The 24,749-nt window shown below is 41.9% G+C and overlaps 1 protein-coding gene across 1 annotated transcript in view; it reads right to left on the bottom strand.

Moving 5' to 3' along the window:
- The window catches only part of PDK4 (pyruvate dehydrogenase kinase 4), a 184,647-nt gene extending 161,759 nt beyond the window's left edge, over positions 1-22,888 (bottom strand). The window contains exons 1-11 of the mRNA XM_065731279.1: positions 22,663-22,888; positions 21,941-22,082; positions 20,952-21,023; positions 20,231-20,415; positions 19,688-19,777; positions 19,116-19,193; positions 18,487-18,563; positions 17,733-17,831; positions 17,375-17,485; positions 16,651-16,764; positions 14,157-15,948 (exon numbers count right to left, since the gene is read on the bottom strand). Coding sequence (XP_065587351.1) covers positions 15,817-15,948; positions 16,651-16,764; positions 17,375-17,485; positions 17,733-17,831; positions 18,487-18,563; positions 19,116-19,193; positions 19,688-19,777; positions 20,231-20,415; positions 20,952-21,023; positions 21,941-22,082; positions 22,663-22,813 — 1,251 coding nt within the window. The 5' untranslated portion in view covers positions 22,814-22,888 and the 3' untranslated portion in view covers positions 14,157-15,816. The remainder of the gene's footprint in view (positions 1-14,156; positions 15,949-16,650; positions 16,765-17,374; positions 17,486-17,732; positions 17,832-18,486; positions 18,564-19,115; positions 19,194-19,687; positions 19,778-20,230; positions 20,416-20,951; positions 21,024-21,940; positions 22,083-22,662) is intronic.
- Between the last annotated feature and the right edge of the window lie 1,861 nt (positions 22,889-24,749).

Raw genomic sequence — 24,749 nt, 5'->3', positions numbered from 1 at the left:
AAGAACACCGCCCAAAGAAATGTGCATGTTATTTGGTACTATAAATCACTTTGCTGACAGAAAGAGCTAAGATAAGATAAAAGATAAGAACTCTTACTATTAGTAATAGGCTTAACAAGTGTTATATCTATATCAAAAGCTGACCCTTGGTCATAGGAGAATCAGAGGATCACACAGGTTGGAAAAGACCTTCAAAATCATCAAGTCCAGCCACCAACCTTACCTGCCATGGGCCATCACTACACCGTGTCTCTCAGTGCCAGTCAAGCCCATCCTCCCGATTCCTGAGACAAAACTTAGTTCTGATGTAGTCCAGTGTTTTCAAATAAGGCCTTATCCAAACTGATTTCTTTACATCTCAGTTCTCACACATCAAAACTTGTATGTTGAATAATCATTCTGTGGGTTTGTTTATGTTTAGCTAAAAAGCAGTGTAGAATTCTAACAGGATTTCAAAGGCAGCACAGACTGTCTTTGTGAGAAAATGACTCTTTACATGAATAAAGTTGTAATGTGGGTCCCTCAACTTTACTAAAATGATGAAAGATTTATAAAGTGAATTTTGAAGGACTGGGAAAGCTTACGTTATCTAGTTTTTTTAAGCAATGCATCTGTGTAAGTCAGGAAAAGAGAAGAAGACTTGCCAACTGGACAAGACAAGAAAATATTTGTTTCTTTCTGAACTGACTGACAGTGGGACAAGCTGCACGGTCCAGAAGAGACAGGTGATGGTGCCTGGTTTTAATTTGAAGACATCCTTGTGCTGGTGGCTTCAGGAAGTGAGATTCTGCATCTGGAAGAGGAAGGTTTAAGGCAGAACAATAGCAGTGTTCTTGACCTGTCGTAGTGAGGACTCTCTTGCCGAGAGAGATGAAAAAAGACTGTCACCACTGTTCCTAAACTCCCCCTGATCCTCCCTCTTCACATTGAACAAGCTTAATTTTCATTCTGTGGGCACCCAGCCTCACTTCTAAGCTTTATACCCAAGCAGGTGCCAGATTACAGCCATTGTGGGATCTGACAGAGAGCACAGTGGGATCAAGCTGATTATAGTCATAGGAATTTGCAAGCTGTTAAAAACACTGGAGAACATCCCCACTGCAGAAAAGAAAGACTAATTGATGTACTTTAATTGGTTCTGTTGTTGGAATTAGAAGAGCAACAGCAAGCAAACCTTATTGTTTGTTACCTTTTAACATTTCTTTCTTTTTAAATCTCACTGTAGTGAGCAGTAAGACTGAGTACATCTAATTTCTGTGCACTAGATGGAGCTGCACAAATTAGGCATGAGGTCCCTTGATATTTTGTTAGATTTACTGGATGCATAGTCTTATTACTCTCTGTGCAGATTCCTTGAAGATTCAGACTGCCAAATAACTTCTGATCATGCTTGTATGTTTTCCAAGTTGCAACAAATTGAACGGCTGCAAGTGGAAATAGAGAGAGACCAGGCTGCAACCCCTATGCTGTAAGTTTGAACCTAGTCATGACCTAAAATAACAGAAAATTAGTTTCAGTGTTGCTTGGTGTTTTCTGTGAAATTATTATTTATTTATTTGTGTTATTTGTCTTCTCAGTAAAAATGTAGTCATGCCTGAGAAATTTTCACTTCATTTCACAGCCTATTAGAATATTTAAAGCACACGAGCACAAAGAATGAACTGTTGTTTCCCATTGGCAACCCTTTCCCACAGCTCCCTTAGTGACTTGTCAATAGACAACAACCTCGTGCTTTTTAAAAGGTGCATAAGAAGAGACATTCTTAAGCCAAATACTTTGTTATCCCATCTACAAACACAGGCATAGAGACATTCCAGATGTTTTTTGGGGCCAGTACAGAGCCATAATCCAGTTACTCACATTTACTCTGTGAACTGCTCTTATGATCATTTTAAACCTACCCAATTTGACGTCTGATTGGATCCATCTTGACTCAGAACTCCACAGATCTATCCATGGAGAGAGTATGCAGGCGAAACCAAAATCAAAATCAATCTAAAAGAGTTCAGGACTGTGTTTCCATTCAAAATCCTTAAACAACTATTCACATTTGGTCAGTCTTCAGATATCAGGACAGTGAGCCCGAAATAGCATGACTAGATAAGCTCTACAACACTGCTGCTAGTCATGCCCATTTCTTACCAAGGAGAGGAGCCAGAGACTGCAAAGTGGCAACTCGGGGAAATTGCAAGAGGAAGCAGCACATCTCACCTAGCTCCTTCTCAGCTGTAGCAAACCAGTCATCCTTGAGACAGGCTACTTTTCCAGTGCTGCTTGTAGATGGTGGGGAAAATTATTTTCTCTGTTGCCTCCTGCTGTATGCAAAGCTATCAAGACCTTACAAACTACACAAGGCTTAGGAATAAGACAAGCATGTTTTCCCTCTGCAAAGGTGACTTCGTACAAGTATCAACAACCGTCTGCATATAGAATGGTCCTAGAGTACAATGTACTTTGTTAATGTGCTCAGTACTGGTACTCCAAGGCAATACTCAGCAGTCAGTGGCTCCAAATCCTGCTTCAAATGCAAGCTACCTGATGAGAGTCTATTGCTTGACTGAATGGCAGCATTGCTCACCCTCAGGGCCCTCAGCATAAGGAGTCTCTAATTCCACATCCCTCACTCTGTTCATAGACTTCATTAAGTATGTTAGTGCACTAAGATGAGTTTACAATATAAAGAAGAAAAGGTTCAAAGCCCAGATTATAAATATAGGACTCTGGGAACACATGGAACAGGCAGCCAGGGTCTCAGTCTCTTACTGCCCTTAGTGCTTGAAAATCCAGTAAGGGAAGGAGATAGGTTGCCTGCAGCCCTTCCATGCTCTTACATGGCCTCAGCACCAGGGCTGTGTGGAGGATGCTGCTGCTGCCTGAATCATCTTGAAAAGTTTAGGACCTAAACTGCTGACTAGAAGCAAACTGTATGGGTCTGTATGTGAATTGGTGTGTGTGTGCATTAATAGAATCACAGAATGACCAAGGCTGGAAAAGACCTTCAAAATCATCTAGACCAGCCATCCACCTACCGCCAAAATTCACTCACAAAACCACATCTCTTAGTATGACATCTAAAGGTTTCTTGAACACCTCCAAGGACAGTGACTTCACCACCAGCTTCACTGAGCAGCCCATTCCAGCACCTGACCACTCTTTTGGAGAAGAAATTTTTCCTAACATCCAACCTGAATCTCTCATGGTTCAACTTGAAGCCACTCTCTCTAATCCTATAGCTAATTAATTACACAAGGAGAAGAGGCCAACATCCACCTTACCACAGCCTCCTTTCAGACAGTTGTAGATTTCACGTAGTTGACTCTTCGCATGTGAAGAGACTCGGAGAGATATTCCAGTGACATTCAACACTTTCAACAGTTTGACATTCAACACAAAATTCTTTGCTCTGACTGAGAACAGTTTTTCTACTCAAGTTGGTATATCAGGGTTGAAACCAACAAATCCCACAAGTGTTTTGGCATTAGTGATATTTTCTTTCTTCAAAACCACTTGCCATCTTGAAAGACCATTTCTTCTCATGGGGCAATCTGTCACAGCCTATACACCAGTTCTGACAGAATCAACTGCTGTCATAGTGAGCTTATATATATATATCTTCCAAACAGAGCAAGATTGACAACTATTTCTCTAAAATGTCAGAAGCATAATTATTAGGGGCAGGGAAAGGGTCTGCTCTGCCATGAGAGGCAGCAGTTTTACTTTTAGCTGAAAGTACTGCTGGGCCAATTAAAACGATCACAGAGGCTCTGCTCCTTCATATTATAGGAATGCCTTTTCAAAATGCACTAAGACTTTTGGCAGCACATTTTGCCCATGGGACAAATGCCTGTAAATTAAATATATAAGAGTTCAGTTTTTGAGATTGGAAGGAAGATTAAAACAGTCTGGGGTGGCCTGTACTGTTATATACCTTTATTAAACTTGGAAAAGCCAAGGAGGCATGCTAGCTTTTCAGCATGCTCAAAGCTTTGCAGGGCTCTTGATGGGCTGCTGCTGCTTTTCTGAAATGCTGCAAGATACAGATGGGTTGGACACAGCAATATTTCCATTTACTTTCAGGATATGGAAGTAGCATTTCCCTGTACTCCCTAGGGTTTGCACTTCTACTAAATGACAGTGCAGAACATGCTATTAGCAGAGATGCCAAAGCCTCGCTAGTGTCTGACACCTTAACCTCCCTAAGAATTATATTAAAGTAGTGGAAAGATCTACCACAGTCTTTATTTGGGGAACGGCAGGGACTTTTGCTACAGTAGATGAGTGAGTGGGTCAGAAAAAAAAATATTGCTATATACAGCAACTGTCAGATGAAATTTTTTCTGATCATTTCTCCAAATGATCTTAAGCTTTGTAACACATGAAGTGCAAAGGTGACTAGGAATATTATGCATTCCACTAACCTGCTTGATTTTAATACACAGTTCACGTTTCCTTAGCCCTTTGCCTTGCACGAGCACTCCATGAAATGCTGCTAAATTACAATTAAGGCATTTGAAACAAGGACAGAAGAGCGCAAGAGGATTTTTACACCACTGGTGAACTGCTGTGTTCTTTCCAACGAGGGCTGGCTAGGGATGCTGCTACCAGCTGTTTGCTTCATGCCAGAATACATCTGCACTTCAGCCTTTTATCTGTGCAATTGATATGGCTCCTAGGCTATTTACACTGCAATTAGCACTGAGTTAGATTATGTCAATAGTGACTGTTGACGGGGAGCTGCGCTGAGTACAGCAATAAGCCTGCTGTCTATTTTTGGGAGGTGGATGTTGAATGTAGACTATTTTGGTCAAGAAAAGGGATCTTTACCTGTTCATGATAACCTCATAAAACCCACCAGCTGGTGAAGGGCCAAGAACAGATAACTCTTAAGATCTGAGGAAAAACACACAGGAGCAGCAGGGTAGCAACATTTGCAGAAAGTCTACTCCAGAATAATGCTCTGTAATAGAGGGAAGATAATTGTGGGACCTATACATGCACAGGCACAGGCTCAAGCAGTACAAAAACACGGGTGCTGAAAAAGGGCAAGGCAGTGCCTTGACAGGCCACAGGCACACAGCACATTGGAAAGCCAGGCTGAAGAGACAACACTGTGATCAGCACAGAAAGTAACACAGGCATCTTAACATTCATGGGGAGAAAAAAATTACCTGAGAAAGAGCCAACTGCAGAGGAGCTCACTGAATTACATCTACCACCAAAGCTGAGCCAACACTTCTGTGTCGCTCCTGTTGTTTCCCAGTGTGCACAGCTCCCATGAACTCAAGGTCGTGCTGTCTGCCTGTGTCAGCTCTGAATAAATTTCTCACTGCCAGCAGCTCTGAGCTAACCTTGCTGGAAATCAAAGCAAGTCATTCAGGTCCATTTCTCCCATAGCCCTGTCTTTCTCTTGCTGTAAATCCACAGAAATTCAGCAATAACTTTCTTTCGCCATACAGTAGCTTTTACTTAGGGTAGCTTTTTTGCTACAGGGAAGGAACAGTTAAAAATAATCTGAAATGAATTACACAGGCTCATGCACACACCAAGTCACATTCCTCTCAACTGAAGGAATTTTGACCATCTGGAAAGAAAAGCAGTGAGCTTTTATATTTACATCTGTTTGCTCATATATCAGGACGCTGATCGTGTAATTTGCAGCTGCTGTATAGATGGAGTACAGTATATGCTGCCTCATTTTCCCTGTCTATAAGGTCTCTAATGAAATTGAGCCTGCTGTGATCTGTGGCACTCCAGAATAAAACTGAGAGCCGATTGCTTCATTGTTTTTGTCAGATTAGTGTTGAAATGATATAAAGGGTTTAGTACAAGAACATATAGGTGTTCCCAGTCCTGTTGTTTAACGCAACATTTACAAATTATTTTAGTGTTTTTCTGATGGCGTGCTCCAGCGCTCAGGGGTTGAATTTTCTGGAGGATGCAGTTTGGAGAGAGCTGTGTGCCATCCCCTCCCTGCACGTGTGTCCTAGCTGCTGTGTACTTGGGTGTAACATTTGGTATTCACAGCTTTCAGACTGTGTCCCCTGTGGCATCATGCAGTCTCCTGGAGCTCATATTTTTAAAATTAGTTTTCTGTTTTTCTCTGTGAAGAAAATGGATTGACCTAGGCATGCTATGAGCTTCAAAAACTCTGACATGAGATAGCTCATGAACCCTACATCTCCTCTATACCTGTTCCCTCTTGCAGCAAGGGTGGTGGGAAGTTTGCTGGAGTACGGAGCCTCTCTCTCTGCAGGCCACAGGGCTCTGTTTACCCAACCTGCTGAAACCAGGTCTGTTCAGCTAAATGTCCCTTACTCCTTGGGTGCACAGACAGATTCTGGAGGGCAGGCAGCTTTCCCTCTTCTTCCCTTTCCAGTTGGTTCAAGTTCTACCAACACCTGACCTTTACCTTTAGGCACCTATCCACGCTGTAGGCCATAGACCAATCTGGCCTGGTCCACCATGGGGATGCACACCTTGAGTCACCTTTATGTCCTTGTCTTTTTCCCAGACTCTCAAGAACTTTAGAGATGACCAGAACACATCACCTGGTGTCACCTGGCCATGCTGCTGGGTTTGCAGGTCCTGCCTGGTGGCTGGCACCCACTTTAGCAGTTCTTTCCTACTGGGGCAGGGAGAGAGGCAGTTCCTGCTCCTTTTGGGGTGAGCTGAGAGTACTGGGGCAAGCGACTCCATGCAGGCAGGAAAAAGCTGCCAGCAGCACCTGGACAGCCTCAAACATGGACTTGGACTTTGACACTGCTCCTCCAAGCAGACTTGAGAGGAATAGAGGGCGGTGGCATGACCAGCCCAGTGTCCTCTCGCTGACTTGACACAAACATGTTTTCAAGTCCCTGGAGTGGCTGGCAGGGAACATGCTGTCCTGTCATTTTGCTGCTTCTTTCTCAGGAGAATGTGAGAGCAATGCCAAGAGGGGCCGCTGCTGCCTCCTGCAACCCTTACTCACACAGTGGTTTTTGTTGGGGAAAAAAGGGGATGTAAGCAGAACAAAGGAGACAGCAGCTGACAGCTGAACAGCAGCCACGAGTTTCCTGAAGGTTGTTTTTAAGGTTTATAATTGCTCTCTCCTTGCGTGCAGCAGTGTTTTGTGTCCTTTTATCTAGCACTAGCCACAAACCTGCCCTCTGTTTAAACTCACCCATTCAGTTCCAAGTATCTGGAGCTACTCTGACTATGGGAGGCACACTTAGCTTTTTAGGCTGCCAGCCCCAAACAGCTGGAATAATCTTCTAACCTCACTAAGCAGGCCCTCAGTTGTTTGAGTTTTGGACATTCTTAATCCTTTATTCTAAAAAAGCCTCAATTGTGTGAAATGAGCCCCAGCTGTGGCTGGCTGCTACTGTGTGCTGTGCCCTGTCCTTCTGCCTCCAGGTGCAGGCTAAGCACTTCTATCACAGCAGAGCTCATGATGGTTTGCACACAAGGACAAGCTCCTTGTTTTGCTGGACAGGGATGCACTTACTTACCCCAAGCTTCCGGTTTTGCACCTGGGCTTTTTATCTCACCTGGTTTGAAGGTTCATGGACACTGTGCTGGATTGGAGGGACAAGGCTGAAACAAGAGGTGTCAACCAGCTCAGTACTTTTAAACTGGCTATTTGTCTGTGTGCACGTTTCTGGTGAAAGTATCTTGGATGTCTAAATGTATATAACATATTCCTCCCCCTCAGTGTGTCACTCCATTGTAAACACCTCCAGCACAGCCTGTGCTATTCTGCAGTTCAAGCAGAGATAACACCATGAGACCAGACTCTTCTCTGATGAGCTTATACTCTAAAGGAGTTAGAAGCAAGTATGCTTCTTGTCTTCTAGAGACCTTCAGGAGCATGTGTCACCCTGCTGACCAGCAGCTCAACCTATGTTGGCTCTGTTCTTGATTCACTAATGTCATCTGGAAGCTTGCCACTGATTTCAGAGGCCACAGAGTAAGCTAAAATTGTCACTACTCTATTGTTCAACGTTCACATTGGTTAGCGTGCTGATCACATTATATTATACTCTGTACTGCCTGAAAATGAGGTTTAGCATACATTAGAATCATGCTACAAAGGACAGAGTTCATTATGGAAATTATATCAGCAGAAATTCCTAAACCTGCTTAGAGGCAACCTATTGATATTTTACCTATATTCTTACAAGTGAGAATAATTGAATGACTACTCCTGAAAAGTATTATCTTTAAAAATGTTTTATAAGTGAAAACAATATAACATACCCAGTGTACTTTGATTATGGGAGAAATATCTTAGAAACAAACAAACAAACAAACAAATTTGACATGTTAACATAGGTCAAAGAAAAAAATAAAGGAGAACCAACAACTCTGCCTGAATTTCCTGTCTGTTCTCATGAAATGAGCTGACCGCCCCCTGACAGTACATGCTGCTGAGGACAGAACTCTCATTTCCTGTAGCAGTGGATGTGTTCATTCCTGGAAGGAAATAGGAGGACCTGTGGTTCTTCTCTGCTCTGTTTGACTGCAGCAGTGTAGAATTAAAGTCAGGGCACATCTTCTCCCTTAACATCAGTGCTCCCAGGTGGAGAATATAATTCCACTGCAGAGCAAAGGAGAAGGCAACAAAAGGTCTTTGGAGAAGGGTAAAAACATCTCTTTCAGTCAGCTCTGAATACTGATCTCTATAATATAATTTCTGAGGTCTGCCTGCAGCAGTTGGTGGCGATCCAGTGAATAGCTTTGTCATTTCTCCAGCAGCTTTAACATGGATGTTGTCATTGGAGTATGCAGAAGGTGATTTTTATTTTTATTGTTTGCTAAACTTAACTGTGGGCTTGAAAAGAAATCAAAAGCTTCTGGCAGTGTGACATTCTCGGTTCCCATCCTCCAGCCACAAGAGGTAAACTCATGAGGTGCAGACCAGCACCTGAGCAGCAGTGGGGAGCACAGGGGAACAGGAGAGCAAGGCCCCCAAGGCCCTGCACATGGAGTGATCACATTTGGACCAGTGGTTGTTTCTGGACATCTCCACAAATGGTACAAATTGTGAGAACTGAGTCTCCCCATCAGATTTTCAGAATTAGGCTTTCCTTATCGTATACTTACATAAAACCTGAAGTGAAGCTGATCAGAAACAAGAGAGAGCTCTCAAGTGAGTTCGGATGATTTTATATCAGCTCATAGCAAAGCACAAACAACCTCTTCTGCGTCAACAAAATCCCACTAAGTTTTATGCCCGAGCAAACAGCTTCCTATGGTCTGTGAAGCAATGATACGTTACCACTAATATCCAGAGAGGCATAAGCCACCTGAATGACCCTGTCACAAAGGCTGAATTCCTCCAATCACACCCTCTGCACACAGGGGAGTGGCTGCATGCCACCAATATGCTTTGCAGTGAGTGTTACGGACTGAAAAGCATGTTACCCCAATAGGAGGGAAGGACAAGCAACACTGCCAAGTGTTCCACCCTGTGTACCAGATAGTTTGTTAACAATCAACCAGAAGTGTTATGGATGGCAGTGCTTCTAGAAAAGAGGAAATCACAAGCACAAGAATGAGCACTCAAAAAGTGCATCTGATCTCTCGATAGGCCTAATGCTGCTTTATAATCAGCATCAATTACAGCTAACACCTGGTTTTCTTTAATGGCCTGTCAGTTATCAAGTGATGGGGTGTCCAGGGAGGGGGAGCATGGCTCTAGCAGGCTGCAGGGTCTCAGGCACAGCTCTCAGGTGCTTGCATTGCACAGACCTCACTGCCTGCTACTGTTGTAAGGCACTGCAGACAGCCCAAACCCCCAGCTGACACAGCTCTGCAGTGCTCCCACTGACATCTGCTGCAGGATAAATATTGTCTGGGATTTTCCATCATCTAACTGCTAGCCAGCAATGACAGCGGTGACGTTGTTTTGAACTCTGTATATTTGCAGCCTCCCACAGCCAGCCAGAATTAGCAAGGGGGTTTGACTCACTTACCTAAACAGACATGTTTGCTGATAGTTGAGAAAGCCAAGAGCATCCATACAAGGTATTTGCATAGGCCTGGCAGAGCTGACAAAGGACGTGGGGCAGATCTCTCTTCTTCTAGAGTAACAGATGGGAGACAGACAGAATGCACCAGGCCTTCTTGGGTCTCTATTTTTAGGCTATGAATGAGCTGGGAGTCAGCTCACAGCTGAAGCCATATGAATTCAGGTGCCTGTGTGTGCCCTGGGCACCAAGGGTTCCATCACAGCTAACTGAGTTGTCTGAAGATGGGAGAACTATTCAGCTGGCTAATAAGTGCCTGCTTTAGGATGAGCTTTCTGAGGTCCTCTGGAAATGTAGCTCTGGTCTCTAGAATGGGAGCTTAGACACTCAACTCCCATATAAACACACACATATTTATGTAAGGCTGTGATAACTCATTGTACTTGGTGTGCTGAATTCTTTGCCAAGGCTCTCAACTTTCAGGCCCTGTCAAGTAAGGTAACACAGCACAGAAGGCTCAACTTATAAACAAAAAAAGCCTGGAGCATATCCCATATGAGGAAAGGCTAAGACACCCAGGGCTGTTCAGCTTGGAGAGGACTGAGGGGTGGATCTCATCACTGTAAGAATCTAAGGTGCTGGAGTCAAACAGATGGGGCCAAACATTTTCCAGTGTTGTCCATTGACAAAACAAGGGGCAATGGGCAAAATCCTGAAACGTGGGCAGTCACATGCAAACACAAGGAACAACTTTTCTACTCTTCAGAGTGAGAGCACTGGGATAAGCTGCCCAGATGTTGTAGTGCCTCCTTCTCTGGAGATACTCAAGCCTTGTCTGGATGCTTTCCTGCGTAACCTACCACAGGGAACCTGCTTTAGCAGGAGGTTGGAGTAGATGATCCCTAGAGGTTCCTTCTTGGAAACAATTGTCCTTTTTTTCACAGCTTTTTCTTATTTGGGCCACCCAGGCAGAACATATATGGATGTATCACATCACAAAACTTAAAATGCAATAGTCCTAAACTGCAGAGTCCCTCTCAATATTGTGAGGATGCACTGCAGCCTGCAATAATGGGAATGGTGGTCATTTCTCTTGCTGTATATCCCAGTCATAGGTCTATCTGAGTTTTTGATGACATGACTCCAGCAAGGCAACGGGGGGTTTGTTATTTGGGGTGCTACCCCTCACACAGCAGGAAACAAAGTCAGTACTTTCCTATCCTGCCTCTGCCTGCTAGGAACCACAAAGTAGAGTAGTGACTTACTAATCTATGCTAATTCTGCATGGGGCAATTCAATACACCCTAATTAGTTTATCATTTGCAGTTGTTTATAATTTTTGTTGTTGTGTTTGTTCTAAAGGAATATAGAGAACATGGGGTGAGGAGAAGCTCTGATGACTTATGCATATTTCTGTACTGGTATAAAAATATGACATGAAGAAGCTTGATAATATTCCAAAGACATGATTATGTTCCAGTCTTATGTTATGCCATCTGACATTTGAGATGGCAAAGAATTCAGTCTCCCTGCAGGGATTTTCTGCCCCTTCCTTCCTGTAAAGTGAATGGAGAGATGTCCACCAGGATGCCATGTTCTATCTCTGTTGACTGAAAGGAAGAGCAGCATCTGGCCAGGTGCTGCATAATGTCATTCTGTCCTGAACATACATGCCAGCACAGCCACATGCAACACCACTTTTACTCCTGTAATACAGGGTTGGGATACAGGAATCTGTGTTGCTAACTCCTAGGGAAAGCAAAATCAAAGTTGTTTACTGAAACTGTTCCACTTTGCACTGCAATGCCTCTCCAGGACCCCCACCAATCAGCTGAGCCAAGAAATGACAAATGCCAGTCCCTACACTGTTTACTAAAAAGGACTTAATGGCAGAGAGTCATTGGGGTTATAAACTGATTACTCAGATCATCAGCACCACTGCATGGAGAACAAGTTGTTTTTCCAGTCCAGTAGTGCTTCTTATCAAGGCTTATTTTGTAATAGAGCTATAGAAGGGACATTACCACACACTAAGGGCAAAGTCTGGTGTATGTGAGAGCTAGGTGAAGTGATAGAAAAGAGATGATAATGAACAACCCCTTATCAGGCACCAGATAAATTTATTCGGAGGAGTGCCCAAGGCACTAGCAACAGAGTCAGTATTAAGCATTTTATCTAACAACCTGGAAGAGAAAACACTGGATATTTTGGTGTTACTTCTGTTGACTTCAGGAACCTTTGTAACGTCCAGATCAGGGGTAAAGTGCTGGGAAGTGCAACATCTGCTTATCTTCTGTGAAACCAGAGTGTTATTCAGCCATGACTAAACTTGCTGATTTCACTGCACCTCTGACATGCTGAAAGCAAGCCAATCACAGTACCTCCGGTGCTTGCTGAATCAGGAGTTGGGTGCACAGCCTCTTATGCTTAATGAGCTTATGCGTAGGAAGGAAAAAAATTACAACTTCTGGAGCCTTCTAGACAGCAGGAACTTGGCTGGAACAGTTTGCATGAGAACAGCATGAGGGAGACTGCATTGCCTGCTGGGGTGACATGCTTGACTGCCTTGTTGCAGGCTACCTGCACCTGTAGCATTCCCAGCTCACACCTGCACAGCACACATCCTCCCACCCTGCTATAGGCACTTGAACAGTTAGGCCATATTATCAAAACTCAGTCAAACGCAGTATAATCTTGGGGGAAAAAAAACAGGTCAGTGAAAGGACCAGTTGCACCAGACTGTCATTACAGCACAGGCTGCTTTGTCCAATAGCCATAGTTCCATTTCAAACCAGTCATTAAAACCCAATTGTCCATTTGTTCCAGAGCTAGACAGCTTATGTTCTGTGTAAGGAATGAGATAATCATCTAGATTTCCAGTGGGAAGCCTTTACATTAAGTCCAGTTTGTTAGGAACCTTCATTTGACAGTGAAATAGTTTGGTTTTTCCCACAAGGGCTGCATGGCAGCAGCTATGGGCATGACAAACAAAAGAAGTCTGTCACTTAGCAACTCAGCTTCTGAAAACATTCATTTTGGGACTGCCACTGATTCATCCTGTCCAAGTTGTTTGTTCCCAATTTTTTCCCCCCTACTGAGTATCCCTCCTACCCTTATTCTGCAGCTAAGAGTCTGCAGAGGCATGATGCATTTGTGTAGGCAAGAGGCCAGTCAGCAAGTCTGTGGTAACTGATTACAACAATCACATCAGGTAAGACAAGCATCAGGAGTTACAAGTCAAGTGCAAAATTAATTGAAACAGATTGACATACAGAATTCCTTAAGCAAGTCACTGTGTACCATGTTTGCTTCTGCACCAGCAAACAAGGTAACAAAATTAAGGCTTAAAATAGTTGTTCTAACTGCAGAATTCTTCACAACCAGAAACCTCATCACATGCCATATCTGATGTTTCTTTAAATTTCACATTGGCCTATGCTTGCAGTATACTACTTATCAGAAATAAAGACAGACAATTATTAAAAAGATTTTATTATAAAATTATTTCAGTATCTACAGAAAAGTAAAAGGCTTAAAACTACAACTCTATTTCCAGGAATAAAAATTCAGTAAAGGCTGAAATAGAATTTTGTCTAGGCAAATAGCCCTTGCTAGCTTTTAAACTAAAGGAGACTCTGTAAGTTTCCTTTAAGTGCTACACACATCTGTCTCCATTGCATGTTCTGCATATACAACTTTGAGATTATACTCATCCAGAAAGCCCCTATTTGCAAGCACTGTTACAGACTTAGACATTCATTTAAAGCACCAACATGCTTCAGATGCTTTTAAAATAGACATTACAGTTTCAACCTGCAGTAGCCGAAGCTACATTACAGATCTACAGTCTATCACAAGATTGTAAATCACATTCAAGCATTACTGAGTGCAGACAAAGAGGTATTGTGTTTACTTAACAGTAACTATCTAGGCATATTTCTGTGACCTTATATTCAATACAAGGTCAAAGTATTCAAGTATATTATGGCAGTGAAAGCAGTTTCTCCACACCTGTATTTTCTAGACAAAGATATTTCAGTATTGTTATCCATTTCATTCATTGAGTGAGTGAAAATACTCCTGAACTGGTGACCTTTGGTGATTGCAGCTTATTCGCTGGGATAAGAGTGGCCTCAATGTAGTATTTAAGCCAATCTGCTCAGTAACTACCACCATTGCTTCTTAACTTAGTTTTTGAAATAAATGAACAGAATACTATTTTATTTTCCATTGAGAAATCTACCCCCAAAAAAGCTTTTAGAACACAAAAGGTAGAGATCTAGCTTTCTCTTATTGCTATTGAAAAAGCATCTGGTATTCACAGTAGAGTGTGGAGTAGATTTCCAACCAACAAATACAAATCTGCTTTAGAAAGCTGTCACATCACTGAGCAGGATACTTTAAATACTGTACTTGCAACTTCCTTCCAAGAATCATATACACTTAAGATAATGATGCTGTTAGTCATTAAAATTCAAGTAACATTTTACAGCCCCAATGAACTTTGTCCAGTTGAGCAATTTCAATTACTTTGAGTAAATCCCATTATTTTGCTTATGAGGAACGGAGAAAAATCCACAAAGGTAGGAAAGGTAGAAGCTTATTAGGAATGGACCATTTCCCAACAGCTCTCTCTCTCTGGCACTTCTCCTGTGGAAATTCCCCTTTTGCTGTTGTTAAAACCTATTACATAATTTTCAGTGCTGATGATATTTCCAACCTCATTTCCCAAGACATTTCTATCACAAAAGACAGTTCTTAGAACAACATTCTACTCCAACATCACTCTTCCTGAAAACCTAACAGACTTTCAGTGCCCATCACAGCTCTAAGGTGTAAAATCCCCATGCACTTTGCGACAGTGTGGTCCAATACATAGTTGACAAAGATGATAGTAGACATTTCGGTTTAGCGCACTGAACCCACTGGTCATCTAACAGACTAACAAAAAGGAATCCCAGGATGACATTTTAAATATGCTGTTTCCCATGTCATGCTTGCATAACACAATCACCAAAACCTTCAATTTCAACTTGCACGCCTGACTTCAGTTCATGGAAAATTGTAACTAACTTACTTGGCACATATCTTCCTGAGCACTGAGATACAGGCCAGATGTAGGCCAATCTTATAGCTGTTAATACCAAGTAACTTCATAAAAATCTCTTTTTAGTTACTTTATGCACAGGAGCTTTACTTCATTAGCTTTTCCATCCCCAACTTGAAGTAACTCAGAGCACGGCATCACTTAAGAGCGATTAGTGGAATATGGGTTGCTCCTTTTGTTAACGTGTGACTTCCTTACATGCGGAAAACACTTTCTTCCTACTTGGCAAGGGCTCCCTCCCTCTCCCCCCCAGTCAGGGTCTATTTGGATGCTGTTTATAACATGGCATTCTTATAGCCAGGTGAGTGGATATTTTCCAGATGTTCTAAATGCAGCTTTAAAGCACAGGTACATCTAACTACCTGAGGAGTTCTGTAAGATGAGCTGCTGATATCTACTCTAGGAGAAAAATATATACCAGCTTAACTGACATTTATCAGTATCAGAATTCAAGCATTGGACAGGACTCAAATAGCACAGGTCTATCACAGTCTTTGATCACAACAAAAATAGCCTGAGTTTCCTCTATACATATCTCTTCTTTAAAGACATACACGCACTTCTATTTTCTTCAACCTGAAGTCCACAGCGAGATTTTACATTTACTGTATACAGCTTAGTCTATAACAGCTTTAGCTTCTTCCTCTTCTGCCAGTCCTGAAATGGAAGAATTTGCCTGTTTGGAGGTAGGTGAGTACTTCCAAACACTAGTTTCTGCTAAGCCAGCTTGATCCCCTGGATGCCTTGGATATCCACATCCCTTCAGAGAGCTGCAGTCTGCTTTGGGCCTTTACTTGGCACGCACCAGTCACCTGCCTCTGAAGTTGCTTGGTAATGTTTGGAAGCAGATTTGTTAAAAACTGGAAGTTTTTCTACTGATTCTGTTGATAGGGCCTAAAAAAGAAATAGAAATTACACTGAGAAAATTCATGCAGTATACCTCAAGTATAATAATGTGACAAGTTTATGTAAACATTTCTGTAATAATTGCAACAGCTAACTTGGTCTAGTATCTAAGTTTGCAATCTAAGTTCTGCAGGACAAATGCAGTAACACCAGATCATGTTTATGCATTTGTATAGGCCTTAAAAGGTATTCTGTAACCTGTTTTCAAAATAACTCTGAAAGCACTAGAAAAGAAATACACAGAATTGCAGAGAAACTTCAAAATATGATCTCCTACCTACACATTCTGCAGCTAAGGGCTTAATCATACTCTTTCATGAAGAGTTTGCATAGACTTTCTTGTCAGAGTTAAGATGGAACAGTAAGTGAAACAAAAGATCTACTACTCATATTTTTTCATTTCTGTTACTTCACTTTACCCTGGTACTGTCTGTATTCTACAAACCAGCAGACTCCAAACCTAACAGGAGAATCTCTGAATTTGATTTCAAGCTATCATCAGTAATCATTCAAGATACAGCTAAGTATTAAAAAAAATTCTTAAAATATACTGCCTTTTTATTAAAAAAAAAAAAGCTTTTCTGCTCATCAGCAGAGAATTCATTTACCTTAAATATGATACCAAAGTAAGTCACTTCACTGCATTAACAGTAGTTATCAATATTCATTTTACACAATCAAAACACATACCTTCAAGTAGATAATAGCATCCGTTCCATAGCCACATATGGAGTAGAGATTTAGGTCTCCCTGGAAGTATTTGGCATATAGACGGGAAATGGGCAAGCCATATCCAAAGCCAGCCTAAAAGCACAGTACAGTGTGAATTTTGTGCTAGCTCTTATGACTTAGATATAAATAGCTAGAAAATTTTCAGAGATCCTAAACTTCAGAAGTCCTTTGCACTTTCTCTTCTTAGAGGAGATTTCTAATCAGTCGCATATGGAAACTGATTATTTAAAAAGAACCTCCATAAAGGAGGGGAGATGTATATACATGTCCAAGCCTTATTAGATGCATTATATACCTGTGTTTTCCTTGTCCAGATTTCAGTAGTACAACTTGATTAGTGTAAGTTTTTTCCTAGTAGATAACTAATCCTAATCCACTGTACTTGCCTCTGTAGAGGCAGCACTTCTAATAAGTTTGAAGGCTGAGCAGGAGTGAAGGTAGAGTAAACTATTGTCATTGGAATAGAAAAAAATCAGATTAGGTTGGAATATTCTTCTCTGTTTATACCTTTAAAGGCATATTCATTGAGCTAGATATTAAACTTATTTCATAGAATGTTAATTCTTATCTATGAGGATTAATCTCTGAATACCCTACAAATCAATAGGGTAGACATAGTGTTCATTACTTGTTATTAACCTGCCCAATACTTATAGCAACTTGAGCATTGAAATCATCTTACAAGAGGAGTTTGTCGACCATCATCCATCCTTGGCCTTGGTGCTGTGGAATACATGTAGCTAAACAGCTGCTCAATTTTCCTTACTGGAACACCACCTCCTCTGTCAGAGATCTGATTTAAAAATAAATAAATAAAGTTAACCATGACCCTTCCAACAGTAATAAACGCTATTTGTTTCACAGCATATCATTTTTCAATTAAGTAATTGCTCTAGATGCAGGCTATCAACAGAAAGCTCATGCATATTATCTTTAATCTGTTGTCACAGAACTTGTGGCAAGTTCTAATGGAATTTGCTGCAGCACATACAATCATAAGGATTATGTTAAGGCCATATATTAAATGGCCAACAAGATACCTTAATAGCCAGGTCTTCTTGTCCTAGAACAACTGTTACTTCAACTGGAGAGAGGGAAGGACTGTTCTCTTGAAATTCAACTGTTGCCCTCATTGAATTCTATGGAAATGAAGGTTGTCATTATCAGTGTTGAATCTATGCATTAAAATCAAAGTAGTTTAATATCTCTATTACTGTGAAGAAGTTAAGCACAGTTACCACCAATTACCTAGCTTCAAGAAATACTTTGCAACTTATCTTACATAAGAATAGGAGCTTTCACCCCTAAAACACAACTCTGTTTCAAAAGATTACTTTTAAAAGATGAGTATTTTTTTTGACAATGTCTAGCTAGGCCAGTGAAAGTTAAATCAGCAGACACCCTTCAAAGTCAGTATGCTTCTGGGGGAAAAACTGAGTTCAGTAGTTGTTAAAGACCACCCCAACTCAGCACCCCATATTGGCAGCATATTAGTTCAGCCCTATTTACTACTTCAAGAAGCACTACTTAATCCACAGCAAAATTGCTCTATGGTTGTCACAACCCCATGTACTTCTTTACTCCTTCTCTCCACCTTATCACATCCCAGTTGCCACCAACACACAAATGTCCAAGTATTTTCCTAGGAACTGCCAAAGCCACTTTCTCACATAGTAAGTTCTTATAAATCCCACTGTTCCACGCAAAACTCCACTTCACTCAAGTCTAGCTAGAGAATAACACTGAAGCTTCTGCTCAGAAAACTGAAGGAAGAAACAAGATATACTGACATACCTTAAATAGCTCAAAAAGCATGTGAAAAAGATGAGATGGAACATAGACAATGTTAATCGGCTCTCCTGGAAATTTTCCTAGATGAAGAAAAAGACAAGCAAAACTTAGAGGGACAGTTTTGTTTGCTTTTTTGGTACTGCATCCAGATTTTACAATAAGCAAGCAATTTGCTAAAACAAACTAGAAAAAGTCTTAATTTCAAGGGTTTCATCCCAACTGAACAATTTTGTTTAGGTGATAGTAATTATTAAGCTGGTGATAATTAACTCCATTCCACAGGCAGAGGACTTCAGAGGTTAAGGAAACTGCTTCAAATCCCACATGCTTGAAGCTCAGGCTACAATCTGTGTTTCTCAGTCAGCAGACTGACTTTTCCTACCCCAGATACAGAGCTCCTCTTTTAAGTACAGACTAGTCTTGTACTCAAATTTGTAAATAAAACCTCAGGAAATCTCATGTTTAAGATGCAGTGACATCTGACATAACATAAGTGAGATGATTCTAACAAAGTGCAGAGGAAATACCACAAGACATGCTAGACCATCACGGCCCCAGAAGTGAGAGCCTTTTGGTTCATTAAAGGCATTGATTTGGCTACAGTAAAACATAAGTAAAACATAAGATCTCACCATTTACTTGATTAAGCTTCAGTTCTGGAGATGTTAAGTAGTACTGGTCACACAGCATCCTGGAACTTTGAAAAGCATCTGAAATATTTATTTAAATAAAATATGTGAAATAGAGCATTGCATGCTGTAGAACATTCTAATGCATGGCAACATACAATATTTAACTGTGATAGCTGCAAAGGTGATGCAGACTATAAATATTTGTTTCACAGGGCATGATAATGTTGCATCCACTGCGTGCACTGAAACTAAACATGAAGTTACAGCAGCATGGGCAAGTTTTCAGTAGAACGCGGTGATTCTGTAAAACTTGTGCATCTGGGGTATTATGTAAGATTAGGTAGTGCTGATTTCAACACTACAGACTATTTTCACTCCTACGTCATCTGACAATTGCTATGCCTTAATTCAGACATTTTAAACTGCTACTTAGTATATTATATCCTATACAAGCTCATGTTGAAATAACTGAAGGCAGTCTATCAAAACAAGAAATTCAACATCCTACACTACACACATTGCCTACCCAAACTACCTGCAACTGATCATGTTAATGACATCAGAACACTTACCATTCACCACCTCAACAACATCACAGCAAGGATCAATACTTCCAATGTGCCTTGGGTGACTCGATCTGGATTTATCATCAAAAAGAAGGGCTGTTTCAAATGAAAACAAATACGTACTTAATCATAATTGCTATACTAAAAAAAAAATTAATTTCACATTAAGAGGACAATCATAGCAGACAACCATATGAGAATACTGTTTTTGCTTTTTTAGATCTAAAAAAGGCAATCTACTGACTGCAGACATGTGCAGTTCAAGACGTAAAGGATGTTCAGATGCAGAGGAAGCCTTATCTTCCACACAAGATGTACTGCTTCCCAGACTGCAGACTAGAGTCCTCCCGTTACTTCAGGTCACACAGTCTAACTTTTCAGTATCTCACAAAGTCATCCAAAACAGACCTCTAACAGCGCTTACATTCAGTTCTTTTTCATCAGGTTGAAGACAGGCAAATTGAAACTAGAGGATCTTTAAGTTCCCTTCCAACCCAGGCTGTTCTATGATTCTATGAAGTTTTTCCACAGATAAGAACTCTTACTTACTGTGCTGGTTCATTAGCATCCGGGTGGAAATACGGCTCATGTAGAAACGATCCAAGAAGTACTGAATGTTTTGATTGGTGACGGGATCTACTTTAAACATATCTTTGTATTCAATTACTCCTTGGGCCATTGTAGGTACTACATCATGATGTCTGTTTCGAACTCTAATTAGTGTATCTATAAATCTAGATTTAAAAAAAAGTTTTATTAGAACATCATTCTCCATGGAAGCAAGTTTTGAATAAAGCTATTACCTAATCCAGCAACACAACTGAAAGAGTCTCAACACAGCTTCTTTTTCTGTTCTTTTTAAAACCAACTCCTCACTGACTTCGAATTCAGAGTTTGATATTTTAATCTGCATAAATGTTACCCATGTCAAATTTGTGGCTTTTAAACCATTCACAGCAGCTTGCATGAAGAGTTAAGAAGTGTGCACTGTGGTTAAAGAAGACCCCAAGCTGACATCTTACTAAGAAGCTTGGATGTGACATGAGATAACTTTCATTGATCTTTTTGTTGTGATGGTTTGAGGCTACAAAAGGTCTTTTATGAGAAATACTGCTTAACTTAATCAGATAATTAAACCAGCTTGCTCTGTGCTCTGCAATTCATATTAAATTATCAAATGCAGCTCAGGACAATGGTCATTCTGAAGTGACAACACTGCTAAAAACTGAATGGATGTTCCGAAGGTCAGTGAAATAAACAGAAAGCTTACTCAGATAAGACTTTTTGGTCATCTGGGCTTTTCTGATGGAACTCAACCAGCTCCATTAGACTCTGGATGTACCTATGGAAAACAAGAAACATGCTATCAGTTGATTAGTATTAGTAGGAACAAGAAAATCAGTGTCTTGTTTAAGTCATTACTCTTCAGTTAGCTAGAAATCTCAAGTATCTTCATAACAAAGCTCCACCTAAGTACAGGAACATAGATAGTCACTTCTGCCTCAACCTTTGAAGTCATGCAAGTCCCCTTGTGCTTGCCACCCAGAAAGGTATTTAAAACATCACTGTAGTAACATCAACTCCTCTTATAATTCAAAACTGGCATTTCAAAAGAAGATCCAAATAACAATCACCATTAGGTAAAATTTTTTCCAGGTCTGATCAGCTTTGACACAAGCTAAGTACTTGAGCCTCTTTGCTAACATCTGACAGCCTTGACGCGTGTTGCAAAGGCACAACGGTAGTTTACTAGATTAAGAACAGTTTCTGGATCTTACCCTAATACTTTTCTCTTCATGCACATGCAGCATTTGTGCCACTAGAACAAGGTTAAATCAGATCCAATCACTGTCAGCTACAGAGATGTTAACTGATTTGTAAACACCTCACAGGTCAAGGCAATTTGCTACAGAAAGAATGAAGCCCTGTTAGCAATTCCATCAGTGAGAGACTGTTTTCATGTGGCATTCACAGACTCACACTATTTTCTTGATTCTTAAGAAGTAGAAGCAAGCTTCCCTTGCTACATCAAATTGCTAGCTTAAGAGATGTTTTTTTACAAATAAAAACATAACCATGCTTTTTTTTTTTATGTAATTTTAGCATGCTAGTCAAGTAAAGCAGTTTGCAATCCAGCTTTGACAAATAAACTGCATTTCCTGTGTGTTTCATTTCTATCTTCCATTACTCAAAAACACCAATGACAACTGGGCTGTTGAAACTTATTTCTCAGGCTCAGTTCAGGCCACGTTCACTTACCAGCTTTTCACTAACTGCACAGATGGAGTGCTCAGCAGTTTATCGGGAAGAAGCTCAATTTCTCTCAGTATGTTCGCAAACCTCACAGGGAGCTCTTGGCGCAGAAACGCAAAGGAAGTCCTCTCACATCCATTAGTTGAGCCTATGAAACAAACCCAAGAAAAGCACGTTGGAACTACTTTTCTCCAATATACAAGTACAAATCGCCACCTCTTCGCAGACTTCAGGACTACGCGGATTGCGAAGGAGTCTGTGATTAGCGGCCGGTTCTCCCGTGCACGCGTGCAGAGTTTGTGTGACGGCAAAACACAGCCCGTTCCGTGCTGGTGGATTCCCCATTCTGACACAGAGAAATAGCGGCGATGCCGCAGTCGCTCCGAGGCAGCTCTCCAGCCTTTGTAAACGCTTGGGTCCGACCGCGCCACGTGAGCGGCACAGCCCGCAGCTGCCAGCTCCGTAATCGGATCTGGGTACAATCTGTTCGCTCCCTCAGAACAAACCTCATGACTCCTCCTTGATAACGTGCGCCACAGAACACGAAAACATCCATCGGCCGATTAACTACCGCCTCCCACACCCCATTAACATCCCCAAACGGAGCGGCAACGCATCCTACCTCCCCCACTCGGGGCCAGCCCAGCCGACAGGGGACAGCCAGGGGTCGCCCTAAGCGGGGCCCCCCGCCCTAACCGCTGGCTGACCACCGCCCCCGGGGCTCTCACCGAAATCCAGCAGCTGCTTGATGGAAAGCGGGGAGGGCGAGAAGCGGGAGAACTGCTCCACCTCCCGCGGTAGGCGGCTGCTGCGGGCGCTGCCGACCCCGGCCCCGGCCAGGGGGACCGCGGTGCGCAGAGCGATGCGGGCGGCCTTCATGGCTGCGGAGGCGGCGGTCTTGGGATGCTCAGTCAGTCGATCAGCGATGCTCTGAGCGCCTGTAGGGTTCTCGCTGCCCCTCCGCCTGTGGGGGCACCTTCAATTGCCGCCTCTATTTACACCCGCGGGGGGCGGCGCTCCGGAGGCCCCGCCCGCCCCCTCCAACGGTGCCCCCTCCAACGGTTCCCCCTCCAACGGCTCCCCCTCCCCCGCTCCCGTTCCCCGCCCGTGCCCGGTGGCACGTGGCCAGCCCCGCGGGGAAGTGACGCCCTGGCCTCGCTCCGTGCCCGTTGACCTTGGAGACGGGGCAGTGTCAGCTCCGCGCTGCCCGTTGTCCGCTCGGGGAGAGCCCTTTGCACCGCCGTGGCCGCTGAAGGGCTGCGGAGCTCGGGGGCCGAACGTCCCCTGCGCTGTCCAGCCTGGATGAGTTCCCTCGGGTTAAACGTGACCCCCGTCCCCAGCTCCGGCTGCACTGCCAATCCTGAAGCACGCCGGTGCTAACTGTTAGCCGAAAAGGAAAATAGTGTAACATTTGCAGCCTCTGGGGATGCTAGCACGGAATTCTTAAAAGTCTGGGATCTGTGCACTGAAGTGCAAAGGGAGCAAAATTAGATCTTAACCCCATGATTCAGTGTTTGACGTGTAGGTCATCATCGTGACTGGGATTAATAGTGGCCAAATCTCTGCAGACAGCTGCTTCAGTGACGCTCTGGTCCCAAAGCTCTGCATAACCCTTGCTTTTTCTAGAGCTGTCCTAGTAATTGGTGGACCGAAGTGCTCTCTCACTGTTAGCCAATCTTCCAGGGTTACAGGTCTGGGAAATGTCTGCACACCTCTTCAGTGGAAGGAGAACTTTGACCTCCAACGTTGGTTGGCGTTTTCCTAAGTTAAGGCTATAACATCTTAGGCAGTTTGAATAATGTAACCTTCAGCAGAAGGGTTCCTGGCATCCCAAATCTTAGCAGTGGAGCCATGCAATAATAAAACAATGAAACAACAGCCTGTTTTTAATACTTAGATATAACTTAGCCTAATATTTTTCTACAAATGTTTATAGACACTTTTATATACATATACATGCAAAAATATATATATATACTTTTTCATGGGAAGGAAGATAATTTCCTAAGAAGAACTTCATATACTTTAACAAGCAGAGGAAAACACTTAGATTATCTTTTTTTTTTTTTTTGAAGCTTTATCTCATTTTTGTCTTCCTAGTCATTATGTCTATTATCCCTGCATTCTCTTCTACCTGTTCTTTTATTATTTTATTGCTCCCCATGGGGTAATTACTCTGTTATTTTTCCATCAGATGGATCAGTTTTTACCACAGTGACAGAATGTTGGCATATGAAAATGTGAAATGAAGCAAAATGAAGATATCTTATCATAGCAAACACAACCTTTTTGATATTTCTGGTGTTTGCCAGAAGCTGAAAATTTGGGAAAGGACCTTGGGGTTTGCTTTTGACTGTTTAACTCCGTTTACCTGCCAGTTGCAGATGACTCATGGAAGTGAAAATAACCTACAAAGTGGTTTCAGTTATAGAAAGTGAGTATGACAGCTTTTGTTTTCTTTCTTGGTTCTTCCTAGAGCTGCTAAAGAAGTGGGGCAGGAATTTCAAGATTAACACTTTGCAATCAAACCTGAGTCAAGAAAGTTCCCTGCACTTGGATATTATTCTTGTTTATGAGGTCAATGTTTCTGGTTCTATTGAGATAATTTATTTTAATCTGCTGGTGAGTTGACTTTGGTTAACATAAATAACTTGAATTACCTCTGCAAGTAGGCTTATTACAGGGTCTATTCTGAATAGAAAAAACGTTTTCTGCAAATAATTTCTGTTGTTTACATCTTTTTATTACATAAACTTTTTTGCCTCTTCTTTTTCTTTTCCTTTCTTCTTTTATTTTTATCTTTTACTTTTTAATG

Source organism: Cyrtonyx montezumae, unplaced genomic scaffold, assembly GCF_038088225.1.
Source record: "Cyrtonyx montezumae isolate F1298 unplaced genomic scaffold, pur_monq_1.0 scaffold_14, whole genome shotgun sequence".
In the NCBI taxonomy this organism is placed as follows: Eukaryota; Metazoa; Chordata; class Aves; order Galliformes; family Odontophoridae; genus Cyrtonyx; species Cyrtonyx montezumae.
The sequence above is the reverse complement of the archived record's forward strand: the minus strand, read 5'-3'. Positions and strand labels throughout refer to the sequence as shown.